General features: G+C 44.8%; 1 protein-coding gene across 4 annotated transcripts in view; it reads left to right on the forward strand.

Annotated features, from left to right (window-relative positions):
• The window catches only part of KAT2B (lysine acetyltransferase 2B), a 102845-nt gene that overhangs the window by 30241 nt on the left and 59089 nt on the right, over positions 1-13515 (forward strand). For all 4 annotated transcript variants that reach the window (XM_057738882.1, XM_057738883.1, XM_057738884.1 and 1 more), the window contains exon 2: positions 4547-4673. In XM_057738882.1, the coding sequence (XP_057594865.1) occupies positions 4547-4673 (127 nt within the window). The remainder of the gene's footprint in view (positions 1-4546; positions 4674-13515) is intronic.

Below are 13515 nucleotides of genomic sequence, written 5' to 3' on the forward strand. Positions count from 1 at the left end.
TGGATAAGACTCCGTGCTCCCAATGCAGGGGAGTTCAATCCCTGGTCAGGGAACTAGATCCCACATGCGTGCCGCAACTGAGAGTTCACATACCACAACTAAGGAGCCTGTGTGCCGCAACTAAGGGACTGGTGAGCCACAGCTAAGGAGCCTGCCTGCTGCAACTAAGACCCGGTACAACCAAATAAGGAAATAAATAAATATTTACAAAAAAACAAATAATGCCTCTCACTGCCCCCCCCCCCCACCTCCAGCCTCTGCTTTAGTTGGTCTGGGGTCCGGTGTGGGTACCCGGCTTTAAGGAGCTCTCCAGTGATTCCAGCATACCTCTAAGGCTGAGAACCATTGGGCTGGATCTTCATCTCTGCAGAGATTCCCTGCATCTCAGCATCCAGGCCTGTGAGTGACATGCGTTGGGTGCTCAGGGTTTGAAGAATGAATCGACGGTGCAGGAAAGAGAAAGCAGGAAAGGCTCGTGTTTTATCTGCTCCAACAGAGAACCCACTCTGTTAGCATTGTCTTCTGAGCTAATCCAGTCCACACACTGTGTGAGAAGCAGTGAGGAGGTCCCATCAGCTCCAAGCACAAACCAAAGGATTTCTTACCTGTGGCCTCAGACCTTTTTGTCCAGCTTGTTTGGTCCAGGCTGATGGCTCTTCTCACAGACGTGGAGTGTACAGGATTGATTCAGAGAGCGTTGGCTTCTCAGCTTCCCTGTAATGAGGAACTTCATGCTTGGCTAGGTCACCATCTCTCTGAGAATCTGGAATGACAGATGCTGGCTCCAGTGGGTTTAATTCTGGTCCATACAGAGTTCCTGCCAGTTTTACTTCCTGCCCAGGGCCAGCCTGCCAAAGGAGACTTGGGCTGTGTTTGCTAAAGTGCCCAGATGCAGAATCCATCGTGTTTGTCAAAAGCTAAAGGGCTTGCTGAGGCAAACTGAGGACAGACTCCCCAGACCGTAATGTAAATCCTCCACCTTACTAAGTCAGGAAACCCTTGACTAGGCAACTCGGCACCTTTATGACAATGCTGTGTTCTCTCGGGGGGCCTTGGGTGAGGTGTTGGGGTTCCTTTCCATTCAGCTGTCACAGATTTGTAAGTTCTGGATTGTATAAGGAGTTATAGTGCTTCCCCATGAGATAGAGTGCATCGTTGATCCTTTAACTTCTGTTAAGGGAAGTTAACAGAAGAAGGAAATAGGATGATTTGCTCATGTAATTTAGGGTCAGGAAAATGGATGGATTTTTTTTTTTTTTTGCGTCAGTGATTGCCATTAAAAAAAGAGAGAAAGTGGGGATGATTGACCCTAATGACTAAAGGAAAAAGTGAAAGAGAAATGAGTTTGGAGACACCCTGCCTCATGTCTTTGTGCTCCGTCGCGGTCCCTATTTCAAGGATCCTGTTTGAGAGGAAGGGAAGAGATCAAGTAACCAGGCTGAAGTCCTTATCATTGCCCGGGAGGCCTCAGAGGATTCCTGCTACGTCCACCTGACCTCGACGTCTGCAGCTCTTTCCTTTACCTGCTGTGCTCTAGCCACACTGGCCTTGCCTCTGTGTTGAGCAGACCAGGCATGCTCCCCTTTGCACTGGCCGTTCCCCCTGCCTGGGATGCTCTTCCGCCAGATCCTTTGCTTGAATGCCACCTTCTCCAGAAGGCCTGGTTAATTGCACATTCGATCTCGCTGTTCCCCAAACCCTTCTTTATCCATTGCTCCATCTTTCATTCCCAGCATGGTCACTCTCTAGCATGCTGTCTAAGGTGCTTATTTGTGTTACCTGTTGCGCCTCCCGCACCACCCCAGTGTCAGCCCCACGAGGACAGGCTGAATCTTTTTTTGTTCCCTTCCATACCCAGCAAAGGTACCCGGCACATAGTAGGCTCTCTACACATACTGTGGAGTGAGTGACTTGGTATGCATGGTAAGTCTTTGGCTGGCTTAGAATGTAGTTCTCCAAACTCAAGGTGTCTGGCCATCACTGTTTTCTCTTTTTAGGTTTGTCCTGCTCTACTTAATTAACTTGTTTTGTCATCACTTTTCTTTTTCCAGAGGCCTTTTTGGAAAGGGCAGCTGGATCAGACCAGCCGCTCAGAAAAGCTGGAGGCTGTGGGAGTCCCTTCAAGTAGCTCTCCCATGACTAGGAGAGGAGGGGTTCACGGGGGGTGGTCTCCACGACCCCTCCGGAGATTGTGGGGATGCTTTCTGGGGAGCAGGTTCTCATGAGTGTCCCCCTCAAGAACATGGCCTTGGAAACCTTCCCAGCATCTAAAGAGGCAGGTGGCTCACTGCAGAGAATTTCAGGGCCCAGCTCAGCTTTGTATGAGAGCAGTGGGCATAATGGTCCTGCCTCGTGTCTGGCCAAACAGAAGAGGGTGACTGGGGCTGCTCACTGGGGGCTGCTCTGCTGGGGTTGCTGGTGTAAGGCCCTTCCTCGGGCTGTCCTTCCCTACACGCACTATGATGAAAATGTGAGGAGCAGTCAGGTGGGACTTGCCAGGTTCTCAGGGCCCACGGGAAAGGACTTACCATCAAAAACAGATTTTTCTTCTTCCACCTTGACACTTCTTACCTTGCCAATTGTTTATTCTTTCTTTCCTTACTCTCCTATACATGCATACACTTCAGAAACTGTTCCTACCTTGGGGAGTTTTCTGTGTGAGGTCAAGGCAGCAGCCATTCTGGAATTTTCTACACATCAGACTCCTATTAACTTCAGCCATCTGGTACATGAGGGGATGGAGAGCGGGGGCGGGGGGGGATGCAGAGCAGGGAGAGGAGACATCTGAAGGAACAAAAGAGTAACATGAAGCCCACTCACAAAAATCTATTGCAATTTGTTTAAAGGCCAGCGCTGTCCAGTGGAAGTGTCATGTGAACCACATGTGTAATTTTAAATATTCTGGTAGCCACATTGAGAAAAGTAAAAAGAACAGGGTAGCTGAATTTTTAAAAAAAGATTTTTAAGAACTTTTATTGAGATACAGTTAGCACATAATAAACTGCATATATTTAGAGTGTGCAATTTGGTATTTTTTTCTTATTAGTAATGTGTATATGGCAATCCCAATCTCCCAATTCATTCCCCCCTCAACACTCCCCGCTTTCCCCACTTGGTGTCCATATGTTTGTTCTCTACATCTGGGTCTCTATTTCTGCCTTGCAAACCGGTTGATTTGTACCATTTTTCTGTATTCCACATGTGTGTGTTGATATATATTTGTTTTTCTCTTTCTGACTCACTTCACTCTGTATGACAGTCTCTCGGTCCATGTCTCTACAAGTGTCCCAGTTTCATTCCTTTTCACAGCTGAGTAATATTCCATTGTATATATGTACCACATCTTCTTTATAGGGTAACTGAATTTTAATATCTCTTTTTAACTCCAGGTGTCTAAAATATTAACATTTCAACATGTGATGAATATGAAAATGATTAATGAGATTTTTTTTTTTGCACCGGTCTTCTAACTCTGTGTATTTTACATCTACCATCCATTTTGATGTGCACAAACCACACTTCAAGTGCTCAGCAGCCACATGTGGCTTGTGACTCTCACAGTAGACAGTGTACATAGGAGACTCTCACCCGCAGTGAATCGGCCTGTGAACAATTAATTTTTTGGTTTCCCAGCCAGAGCAGACTTGAAGCAGTACCTAAGAGAAGGGTGGCGTGGCCAAGGAGAGCAGGAGTGGGAAGAATTCTGAGTGGCTGGAATCATTCAATGCAAGCCTTCCACACCTTACGACCCCTGAATACTCAGTATGGTAGCTTGGTGGAGTAATTGGAAGTAATCGATATCTTTCCATCCTTGTCCTCTGCCTCATAATCCAAGTCATCACAGAAACGCTCCATCCTATTCGTTGTTCTCTATGAAGGTGGGGACGTGTGAAGAATAAGTGGAAAACGTTAAGGAAGATTTCTATCAAACGTTGCCAAAATAATAGCGTTCTAGTACAGGGGGCCTGGGAAATACACGGAGGTAGAACTGCCAGACGACGGGATGCGCCTTCTCCACTTCTACAGCTGGGAGCCTGCAGAGGACTTGGAGGAACCTGCATGTGTGGCTTCACTGCTGTGTCCCTCCTCATGTCTCTGAGTTTGCTGACTTCTTCAGTTCTGTCTGGCAGAGTTGCAGCTGGAGCCCTAGCTGTGTTGCAGGGACCTCAGGAGTCTGGCTCTTCCCTTTGGGAAGCTTCACAAATGGACTCCCTTGGAATTGACCCTCCGTGGATGCTCGCTTGGGGGAGTGGTACCAAAGTGGATGGGATGGTCCTTCCTCTTGAGGCAGTGTTTGGATTCCAGCCAGCAGAAAAGAAACCCAAACCAGAAAAACGAAACAAAAAACCGAAACGCCCAAGTCCCACACCCTCTTTGCCTTTTTTTCTGTTTTTGTTTCTTGTGAATATGAACATTATTAAGTCAGGAGTGGGGAGGGTAGCTGTCATGTGACTAGTGTGTATTATTCGTGTGTAAAACCTCATTCAGTCCATTGCTGCCTGTTACATAACTTGATTTCTCTCTTTATTCCTTTTTTTTTTTTTAGGCTGAGGAATCTTGTAAATGTAATGGCTGGAAAAACCCCAACCCTTCTCCCACTCCCCCGAGAGCCGACCTGCAGCAAATAATCGTCAGTCTGACGGAATCCTGCCGGAGTTGTAGCCATGCCCTTGGTGAGTTCCTCAACCTTCAAGGAAACCAATGATGTCATTGTTGCCTGGAAGTTCTACCGTACTGAATTCTGTGGGTTAACCAAATTGGTGCACCTCACCTCTGTATGAGGCAACAAAAGAGACTCTTTAGCCTTTTGAACCTGCTGGGGAGGCCTCATGTAGGAGGCCAATCCTGCACTGTTTGCCTGGGTTCCTCATGTGTCTCTTCCTGCTTTTCCCTAAGAGCCGGTTGATGCGGGGGGAGGGGTTGGGGGAGGGGATTGGGGGAGGCATGAAACGTGGCAAGCGAGCTACTTAGAATAACACGTAACATGTCCTGATTCATTCTAATTCTCATTTTTCTGACTGTTTTCTGATTCCCTGAACTTTCTGGGAGTGCTTCATTTTATCTTCATATTCCTTAGTTTCCTGTGTCTGCTAGCTCTTTTCTTCCTTGGGGTTGCGTTCAGTAAATATTTACTTGTGTTTTCCCTTTCAACTTTCTTATCTGTGCCTGTGAGAGAGTTATTGTTAGCCTGGCCAGATAGACTCTGCCGGAGTCAGATGTGCTCATCTGTTCTGGGTCCTGATGCTAGTTTTAGGATACAGATTTTCTTTCTAAATTGTGTTTTGTTTGAGTGGATAAAAGTTAGTGAGTAATTAGCTTTCCTGCGATATTAAAATTCCAGTTCCTGAGGGACCTTGGACTCTTGTACTTACTTTTCTGCCTTCAGCTATCTGGTCACGCAAAGAGCGTCTCAGTGTTCAGTCTCCTGTCCAGTGTTGCAAGGACACAGCGCCAGACATTCTCGCTAACGTACTTTGGGTTTTTCCACCGACCCTTTCTAAGGAGGTGGCTGCATTTATTTATTTATTTAGACTTTTGCTTTTATTTTGGAGTAGAGTTGATTTACAATGTTGTGTTAGTTTCAAGTGTACAGCAGAGTGATTCAGTTATGCCTGTACATGTATCTGTTCTTTTCAAATTCTTTTCCCATTTAGGTTGTTCCATAATATTGAGCAGAGTTCCCTGTGCTATACAGTAGGTCCTTGTTGGTTATCCATTTTAAATACAGCCGTGTGTACATGTCAGTCCCCAGCTCCCTAACTGTCCTTCCCCTCACCCTTCCCCTCTGGTTACCGTTAAGTCTGTGAGTCTGTTTCTGTTTTGAAAATAAGTTTGTAAATAAGTTTGTTTTTTAGATTCCACCTATAAGCGATATGCGATATTTGTCTTTCTCTGCCTGACTTCACTCAGTATGACAATCTCTAGGTCCATCCACGTTGCAACAGATGGCATTATTTCATTCTTTTTTACGGTTGAGTACTATTCTATTGTATATACGTACCACATCTTCTTTATCTGTTCACCTGTCGATGGACATTTGCGTTGTTTCCATGTCTTGGCTATCGTGAATAGTGCTGCTGTGAACACTGGGATGCATGCATCCCTTTGAACCATGTTTTTCTCCGGATATATGCCCAGGAGTGGGATTGCAGGGTCATGTGGTATGGGTGGCTCCTTTTAGCCATCATCTTCCTCTCAGGCTTCCTGCTGATATCAGATGGTTAGAGCATCAGCCTTCGTTAGCCTGGAGTCAGGTCTAGTCTGAAGTGTAATTTTGTTCTCAGCTGGAGAGGATTTCAGTCCCGTAGAGCAAAAAAAGTAGATCCTAGTGTGATCTCCTCAGGAAGTAACTGCACTGGAGTGACCTGAGAAGAGGAAATAGAAAACATCAGTCTCACAAGAGAAATAAACACACCAATGATCACATCATTGTGTTGACAACCAGTGTCTTAAATAATGTAAGTTTTGATTTTTGAAGCAGCCGGAGCAAAGGAAAGATGCCAGAAGCCACAGGAACATCTTTGCTTTTAATTCACCGTTTCCACAGTTGATCCCTGAGTGATGCCTTTTAGAATTGCCTTGGGAAATATGATGCAATAGAGAACTTCTTAAACACAGACTTGAACTGTGTTTGGTATTGGTTGGGAAATCCTATTATGCTACACCAATTCCCATTTAAAAGCAGAGTCTTCTTTTCTAGTTTGCTGCACGCATTGTCTCCTTTCTGAGCCTGTCAGCACACAGGAATGCCCAAAGGCAGAGAGAGCCTTTCTCAAAGAAAAGCCATCTTTTTTCCCTTTTATATTTCTTAACAAGCTGTGGGAAAAAAAGAGTATGCATCCTTTGACCTGACAAATCCATGCCAGAAAGTTAACCTAAATATAAATTAAGATGTGCCTTCAGATGAAAAGGACAGTTATTATAGCTGTATTCATGATATTAAAAAAAAAAACTAGAAACAACCTAAACATCCCAATGGAGGAGATTCTCGGTTGAATTATGAAAATCTATATTATGAAATTCAGTATGGCTATTAACAAAAGATGTATTGTCCAGCATGCACAGATATTCTTAATGTATCATTAATGGAAAAAGCAGGTCAAAAAGCAGCTTAATTGGCGGTTTTATAATTTAGGGCTCAATGACAACATCTACCAGCCCAAGTTCACATCCTGGTTCAACACCCCGTAGCTGTGAGCCGGGGCATGTTATTGCATCTGCCTGGACCTCCCAAATGCAGGGCTGCTGACTTGAGAGCAGCACCATGAGTATAATCTCATTTCGTTAGGTTGGATAATATGATGTGTATTTTAATATGTACGAACAGGAGACGATCTGGAAGGATGTGTGTTTTGTTGCTGACAGTGACCTTCTCAGGGTATTAGGGTTGTAGACGTTTTAAAAATATTTTCCCCCTTTCCCTTCCTTTCTCCTCTCTGTTCAGTTTGCTTTCTTAAAATTGGGATGTCTGCAAATTTTCAAGTGTTCTTGGAATAATTGCCGGAATGTGAGTTTATTTATTGGTCTTAGTGCCAGGGCTCGAGAAAACTTTTTCTTCTTCTAGAAGGAGGATTATGCCTCCTCCCCCTTCTCTCCTTTTTTTAAAAACTTTTTTTTTTTTGGCCGGTCCACAAGTCTTGCAAGATCTTCTCTGAGCAGGGATTGAATTCAGGCCCCCAGCAGTGGGAGCCTGGAGCCTTAACCACTGGACTGCTAGGGAATTGCCTTTAAAATCTTTTTATTGTGGAAACTTTCATATATACATCAAAGTAGGAAGAGTCCTTTCATAAACAGCCTTGTATCCATCACCGAGCTTTAACGATGATTAACATTTGACAATTTCCCTCCCCCACTTTTTTTATGTTTTTTGTTTTGACCAGAGTATATTAAGCATGGTTCAGACATCTTCTTTTCATTCCTGCAGATTACTTCTTAACTGTTATAACAAATTAGGCGGTTGGGGTCTAGGGAATTCTGTCCAGCGTCATGCAAGCTTGAATTCTCAAAAAAATTTTGATTTATGTGCACTGTGCTATTTTCACAGTCACTGTTCTGAGTGTGGTGAATTTCAATCCTACAATACATGGAACGTTCTTGGACTTGTCAAAACAAAACGTTCAGGCTTATTGATTGAGATGGTGTGTATTCTGTTGAGTTGCTGTTGGGTGTCCTTCAGCTCAGCCACACACGGTCTTTTGACAGTGAGCTCTGGTTTCACGTGGTCTCCTCACAGTGACTTGCGTCCCAGGTGTCCTTGGCCTGCCTGAATTTGATACTCTTCTGTGTCTCCTGGGTGTCAAACGCAGGGCCGATGGTCTGATTAAACAGAAAGAACATTCGGTCGGGAGTTGGAAACTAACAATCCTAGGCCTGTCTGGGCAGTTTACCAGCCCCCTAACTGCTTTGCTCTTTAGTATCTCCATCCACAGAATGAAATCGTTAGCCTAGACCTCTGCTGTCTAATATTATAGCCACTTGGTGTATTTGCCTAATGAGCACTTGAATTGTAGCTGCTTCAAATTGAGATGAGCTGTAGGTGTGAAACACAGGCCAGATTTTGAAAGCTTAGTATGTAATCAAAAGTGAGACATCTCATTAATTTTGATTACATGTTGAAGTGATAATATTTTGGGTTAATAAAATGTATTATTCAAATTAATTTCACCTGTTTCTTTTTTCAGTGTTGCTGCTGGAAAACTTAAAATTGCATGTATGGCTTGCATTATATTTCTGTTGCATAGTGCTGGCCTAGAACATTCTACTCCATTCTCTGAAATTATTTGATATTTGGGATTTGTATACTTACATTCAGTTTATAAAAATTTGGTGAAGGATCCTAAGGCCCTTCAGTTGGACCAAACATGTCTCCTTACTTTAGTAGTAATCAGAATTTCTTATTTGCGGACTGCTTGTTTAAATAGCAGCCTGCTTCTATGGCCGGGACAGGAGGAAACACACCATGTGATCAAAACACAGTTGGAATTTTTCTGTCACTTTGGAGTCCATTGTTCTGAAATATGCCGGAACATACTGAGTATTAAGTTTGACGAGTGATAATTTTTTGCAGTTTTATGAAGTTTTCTGATGTCATCCATTTTTTTCTGATGCATACACACATTTAAACATCACAGAAGTGGAAATGGGTATATATTCCTATGATTACCTCTGCTTACCTGCTTTTTACAGTAGAAACTTTCCAAGGAAAGTAAAGACCGGCATAACAGTTGCACCAGAGCTGATTTCTTGAACAGTATGAAGTATTTTACCAGTATCTTACCAGTACCAGACTACCGGTATTTTTCTCATGGGCTGTTGATCCAATAGCTCTTCTCTGGCTTTGCCCCATTTGCCAAGCCCTTCACCACTTAGTCACACCAGGTCCCCATTTACACGTGTCCCAGGTGGATGCCAAGTGACAGAAATATATGTCCAGCACACGGACACAGCTGCCTGGGTCAAGTCTGCATATTCCTCGTGGGCTGGGGGTCCTCTGTTTTTCTACACCTTTTCTACACAGGCTTCAGAGTTGTCAGGAGCTGTGGGTCTGGTGCTGCCAGAGTTAGAGGATAACCTGCTCGCATTTTTCGGTCTCACTTGATATAGGTTATTACTTTTCCCTGCGCTGCTCGGTCACAAAGTCCTGTGGATGCTCTCTGAATGCGCCTCCCGCCAGCTCTGCCTGGATTCAGCCTGCTTCTCTGCCTTCTGTGGGTGCCTCTGAAGCAGCACCTGGAGGCCCCGTCTACATTCGTGCACACCTGGCTTCCCAAGAAAGCACTAGCGGCTGAATCCGGTCGCATTCTCCTGCTTCAGCCCTCTGGCTGGCCTCTCACTCTCAGGATGAAGTCCCACTTTAGCTGAGCGTGCGGGGTGGGTCAGGCCTCCACCATCTGGCCTTTCCCTTCTCCACCTGGGTTGCATGTTGGCCCCCGGGTGGCTCCACCTTCTCTGAAGGGTCTCCCACCCCTGCCTTGGATGTGGAGATGCACAGCACCGGCCGTGCCTCTCCTTCCTTCTCTGCCGGGGGAACCCTTCTCACCTCCAAGGCCTGACTACCCCAGCCCTTGGGACAGAGAATAAAGGCCTTCCTGGAGCTGCACTGCAGTGTTCCTGCTTGCGTAACTATAGTTCTCTATACCCTTGCTGGTTTTCTGTGCTGGACTGAGATGAAGGACTCACCTTTTCTCTAGTTCCTAATCTGTTTGGTTCCTCCGGCATACTTGGATCTGTTTCTTCCTTGGTAAATATCTGTTACATTCAATTGTACTGAAAAGATGGCTGTTTGCTTTTCTTTGCAGAGGAGCTTTCATGGTTTATGTTCAGCACCTGTCCTGTGCAACACAGTAGCCACCAGCCAGAATGTGGCTGCAGGAGTGGAAATGTGCTACCAGTGGAAAAGGCACACTGGTTTTGCAGACTTAATATGAGGAGAGAATGTAAAATATTTTTACTATTGAGTACGTGTTGAAATAATTTGGTATATATTAGGTTAGATAAAATGTATTAAACTTAATTTCACCTATTTCTTTTTACCTTTTTTAAAGTGGTTACTAGGGACTTCCCTGCTGGTCCAGTGGTTAGGACTCTGCGCTTCCACTGCAGGGGGCCCAGGTTCAATCCCTAATCAGGGAACAAAGAGTCTGCAAGCTGTGCGCTACAGCCAAAAAAAGTAAAAAAAAAAAAAAAAAATTCGTTGAACATCTTTTATAAAAAAAAAAAATACAGTGGATACCAGAATATTTAAATGTATATAGATGGCTAACATTATATTTCTGTTGGACTGAACTCTCTAAAGCATTCTTGATCTTAAACTACCCTTTTTCTCCATTCCAGATCTGAGATGACTGAAGATGAAACCACTTCATTTTATTTTATTTTATTCATTTTTTTAATTCCCTTTAAAAAATTATTTTTTATTGAAGCGTAGATGATTTACAATGTTGTGTTAGTTTTAGGTGTACAGCAAAATGATTCAGTTTATCTCTCTTCTTTTTCGGATTCTTTTCCATTATAGGAAACTACTTTCAAATTATAAGCCTTACGCACATAGTCAATTCAGAAACTTTCATTGAAGGACTTCATTTGACCTCTTCTAGCCATGATCTCAAATTCCCACAAACAAAAACTGTATTTGAACAGCTCACAAATCCTACAGATGCCATGCTGTTAACTTTCTTTCCGGTCCAGAGGAACAGAGCTGTGGCAACGGCCTGCCCGGTGGCCGCCTGTTCCTGCCGCGGGGCGTGTGAGGACTGGCAGGCTGTCCCCAGGAGAAGTGCAGGCCAGTGACCTACGGGGCCAGAGCTGAGTGAGTGAAGGGTACAGCCTGTGGTGACAGTGCATTTCCTGTTCCCAGCAAGGCCACAGCTGCACTGGGATTCCTGGCAGCAGGTTTTGGCAGGTCGCTCTAGCACCCTGGGTGTTTGCAAGTCTGACCCAGCGCTGGGGGGTGGCAGGGTCCACCCTGCTGGAGAAACGGCAAGGTGATGGAGCCTGCCGGTCCTTGATGCACCCCTTCCTCTGTGTCGCTCTGCCCTCCTCGCGCCCTGGACCCTGTGGGGAACAGTGTTGACCAGAAGTGCGCTTTCTCCCCAAGTCAAGCGTTGGCCATTCTTGGGTATTATATGGAATGCTTTGTAGCAGGCTCTTGGAAGATGATTTGAAATGAAAGCAGGGTCCTTTTTCATTTGATTATCAAACGCCAGGTGGAAGGAGCTCTCTGAACCCTTTCCGTTAAGGGAAATCATTGGCTGTTAGTGATTAGCTCAATCTCCAGACCCTCACCCCTCCCGGAGGTGGAGGGGATGGGCTGAGTTCCAACCTTCTCTGGTTTGGTTTCCCCGGCAACCAACCAGTCCCCATCCTTAGGGGCTTTCCAAAAGCCCATTCACAGAAGCTCAGGTGTGGTTGAAAGGGACTTGTTAGGGTAAAACAGGCATTCTTTTCACCTTTATTGTTGAGATTCCAATTACTTTTGAAATTCCTATTACTTATGAAATTCCAAAAGTTTTAGGAGCCCTGTGCTAGGAGAGGGGACAAGGGCCAAATATGTTTCTTATTATAAAATCACAACATCACAGCAGGCCTCTTTAGTCTCCTCTGAAGTTCCTCATCAGAATAGTTCCTCTTCCTTTTTGTTTTTGTTTCTTTTTCCTTTGGTCTTTTATGATATTGACGTTTTGGTGGAGGAATGTTTTAAATTTTAAGAACAAACCTGTTCAAGAGCTGGGAGTAAATACATTTTTGTCATCTTTTGGTTCTATGGGAAAGACCTTTGCAAGCAAGACCTTAAAGAAATGCCAAACATAGCTTTGACTTTCTGAAAAAATGTAACATTCCTATATAACCAAATCACAACCCAACAAACAAAAAACCCAATGAAATCTAGGAGGACAGACAGAAAGCTCTTTCAAGCAGTAGGAAAAAGACCCACATCCTAAAAAAGCAGGCAGAGGACATGAATAGGTAAGCGCACAGGAGAACACATACAGATGGCCAGTAACAGGAAAGACAGACAACTCCAACGGCGGTCCAGCAAATGCAGATCAAAACGGTGGGGGACCCTGATCAGTTTTCAGAAGACGGATTAAATGAGGAAGCGTGATTCTCCATTGTGGGCACGTGTGGGGAAAGGGGTGTTCTCGCACACTGCTGAGATGGCGGACGTGGACGCAGACTTTATTGGGAGGATACATTAGGGAACATCTATCAGAGCTTTAAATAGCATTGACTTGGTGTTGTGAGTTCCGAGGCACGTTAACTGCTGTCGATGTGTGCATTGTAGTTTACAGATTTTTATTTTAACATATGCCTCCAGGCTTGTAAACAGTAGAGGCAGATCTCTTCAAGAAAATACGCTTTTGGTTCATTGAAGGGAACTTACGTGCATCAAAAAGTTTCTTTGGAAAAGATTAAGAGAAGAGTTTTTTGTTTTTTTTCTTCCATAAGTGACTCTTTTTAGTTAAATATGAGTTCAGTATATGTTAGCTTTGCAGTTAGAGTGAAGTGTATCTGCGTGTTGGCCTGACGTGGTGTTGTCTCTGGGCTCCTAAGTCTGTTGAATTCTGGTCAGCAGTCCCCAAGAGTCAGGAGCCATTCCTGGACTTGGTAGGGATGGGGTTGATGAGGAAGACTTCCATGGCAACAAAGCGGCCCGGGGGCTGTTTTGTGCTGTAGGCTTGAGATCCCAGTAATCACAGAGGTAGGCGTGGGGAAGAGTGATGCCTGGGAGAGGGTGGGGATGCTCAGCTGCGTCTGATGCTGGTACCATGGGGTGTAAAGGCGTAAAGGACAGTGAGGGAGTGAGTGCCAGGCCCTTTGGCAAGAGGGGGTCGCTGTTTAGAGGATGGCCATGGGGATTTTAATCCTGGAGTCCAGTTTGCTGGGATGGCGGTGCACTGGTCGTTGAGATGGCGAGGCAGTGAGGTAGGGTGTGGGGATGATTTGAGTTGGAGGAGAGGGTAGCTGGTGATGTGGATTTGGTGAGAGGCAAAAGCTGAGTGCTAGCTGCTCAGA

The sequence above is a fragment of the Hippopotamus amphibius genome, chromosome 6, assembly GCF_030028045.1.
Source record: "Hippopotamus amphibius kiboko isolate mHipAmp2 chromosome 6, mHipAmp2.hap2, whole genome shotgun sequence".
NCBI lineage: Eukaryota > Metazoa > Chordata > Mammalia > Artiodactyla > Hippopotamidae > Hippopotamus > Hippopotamus amphibius.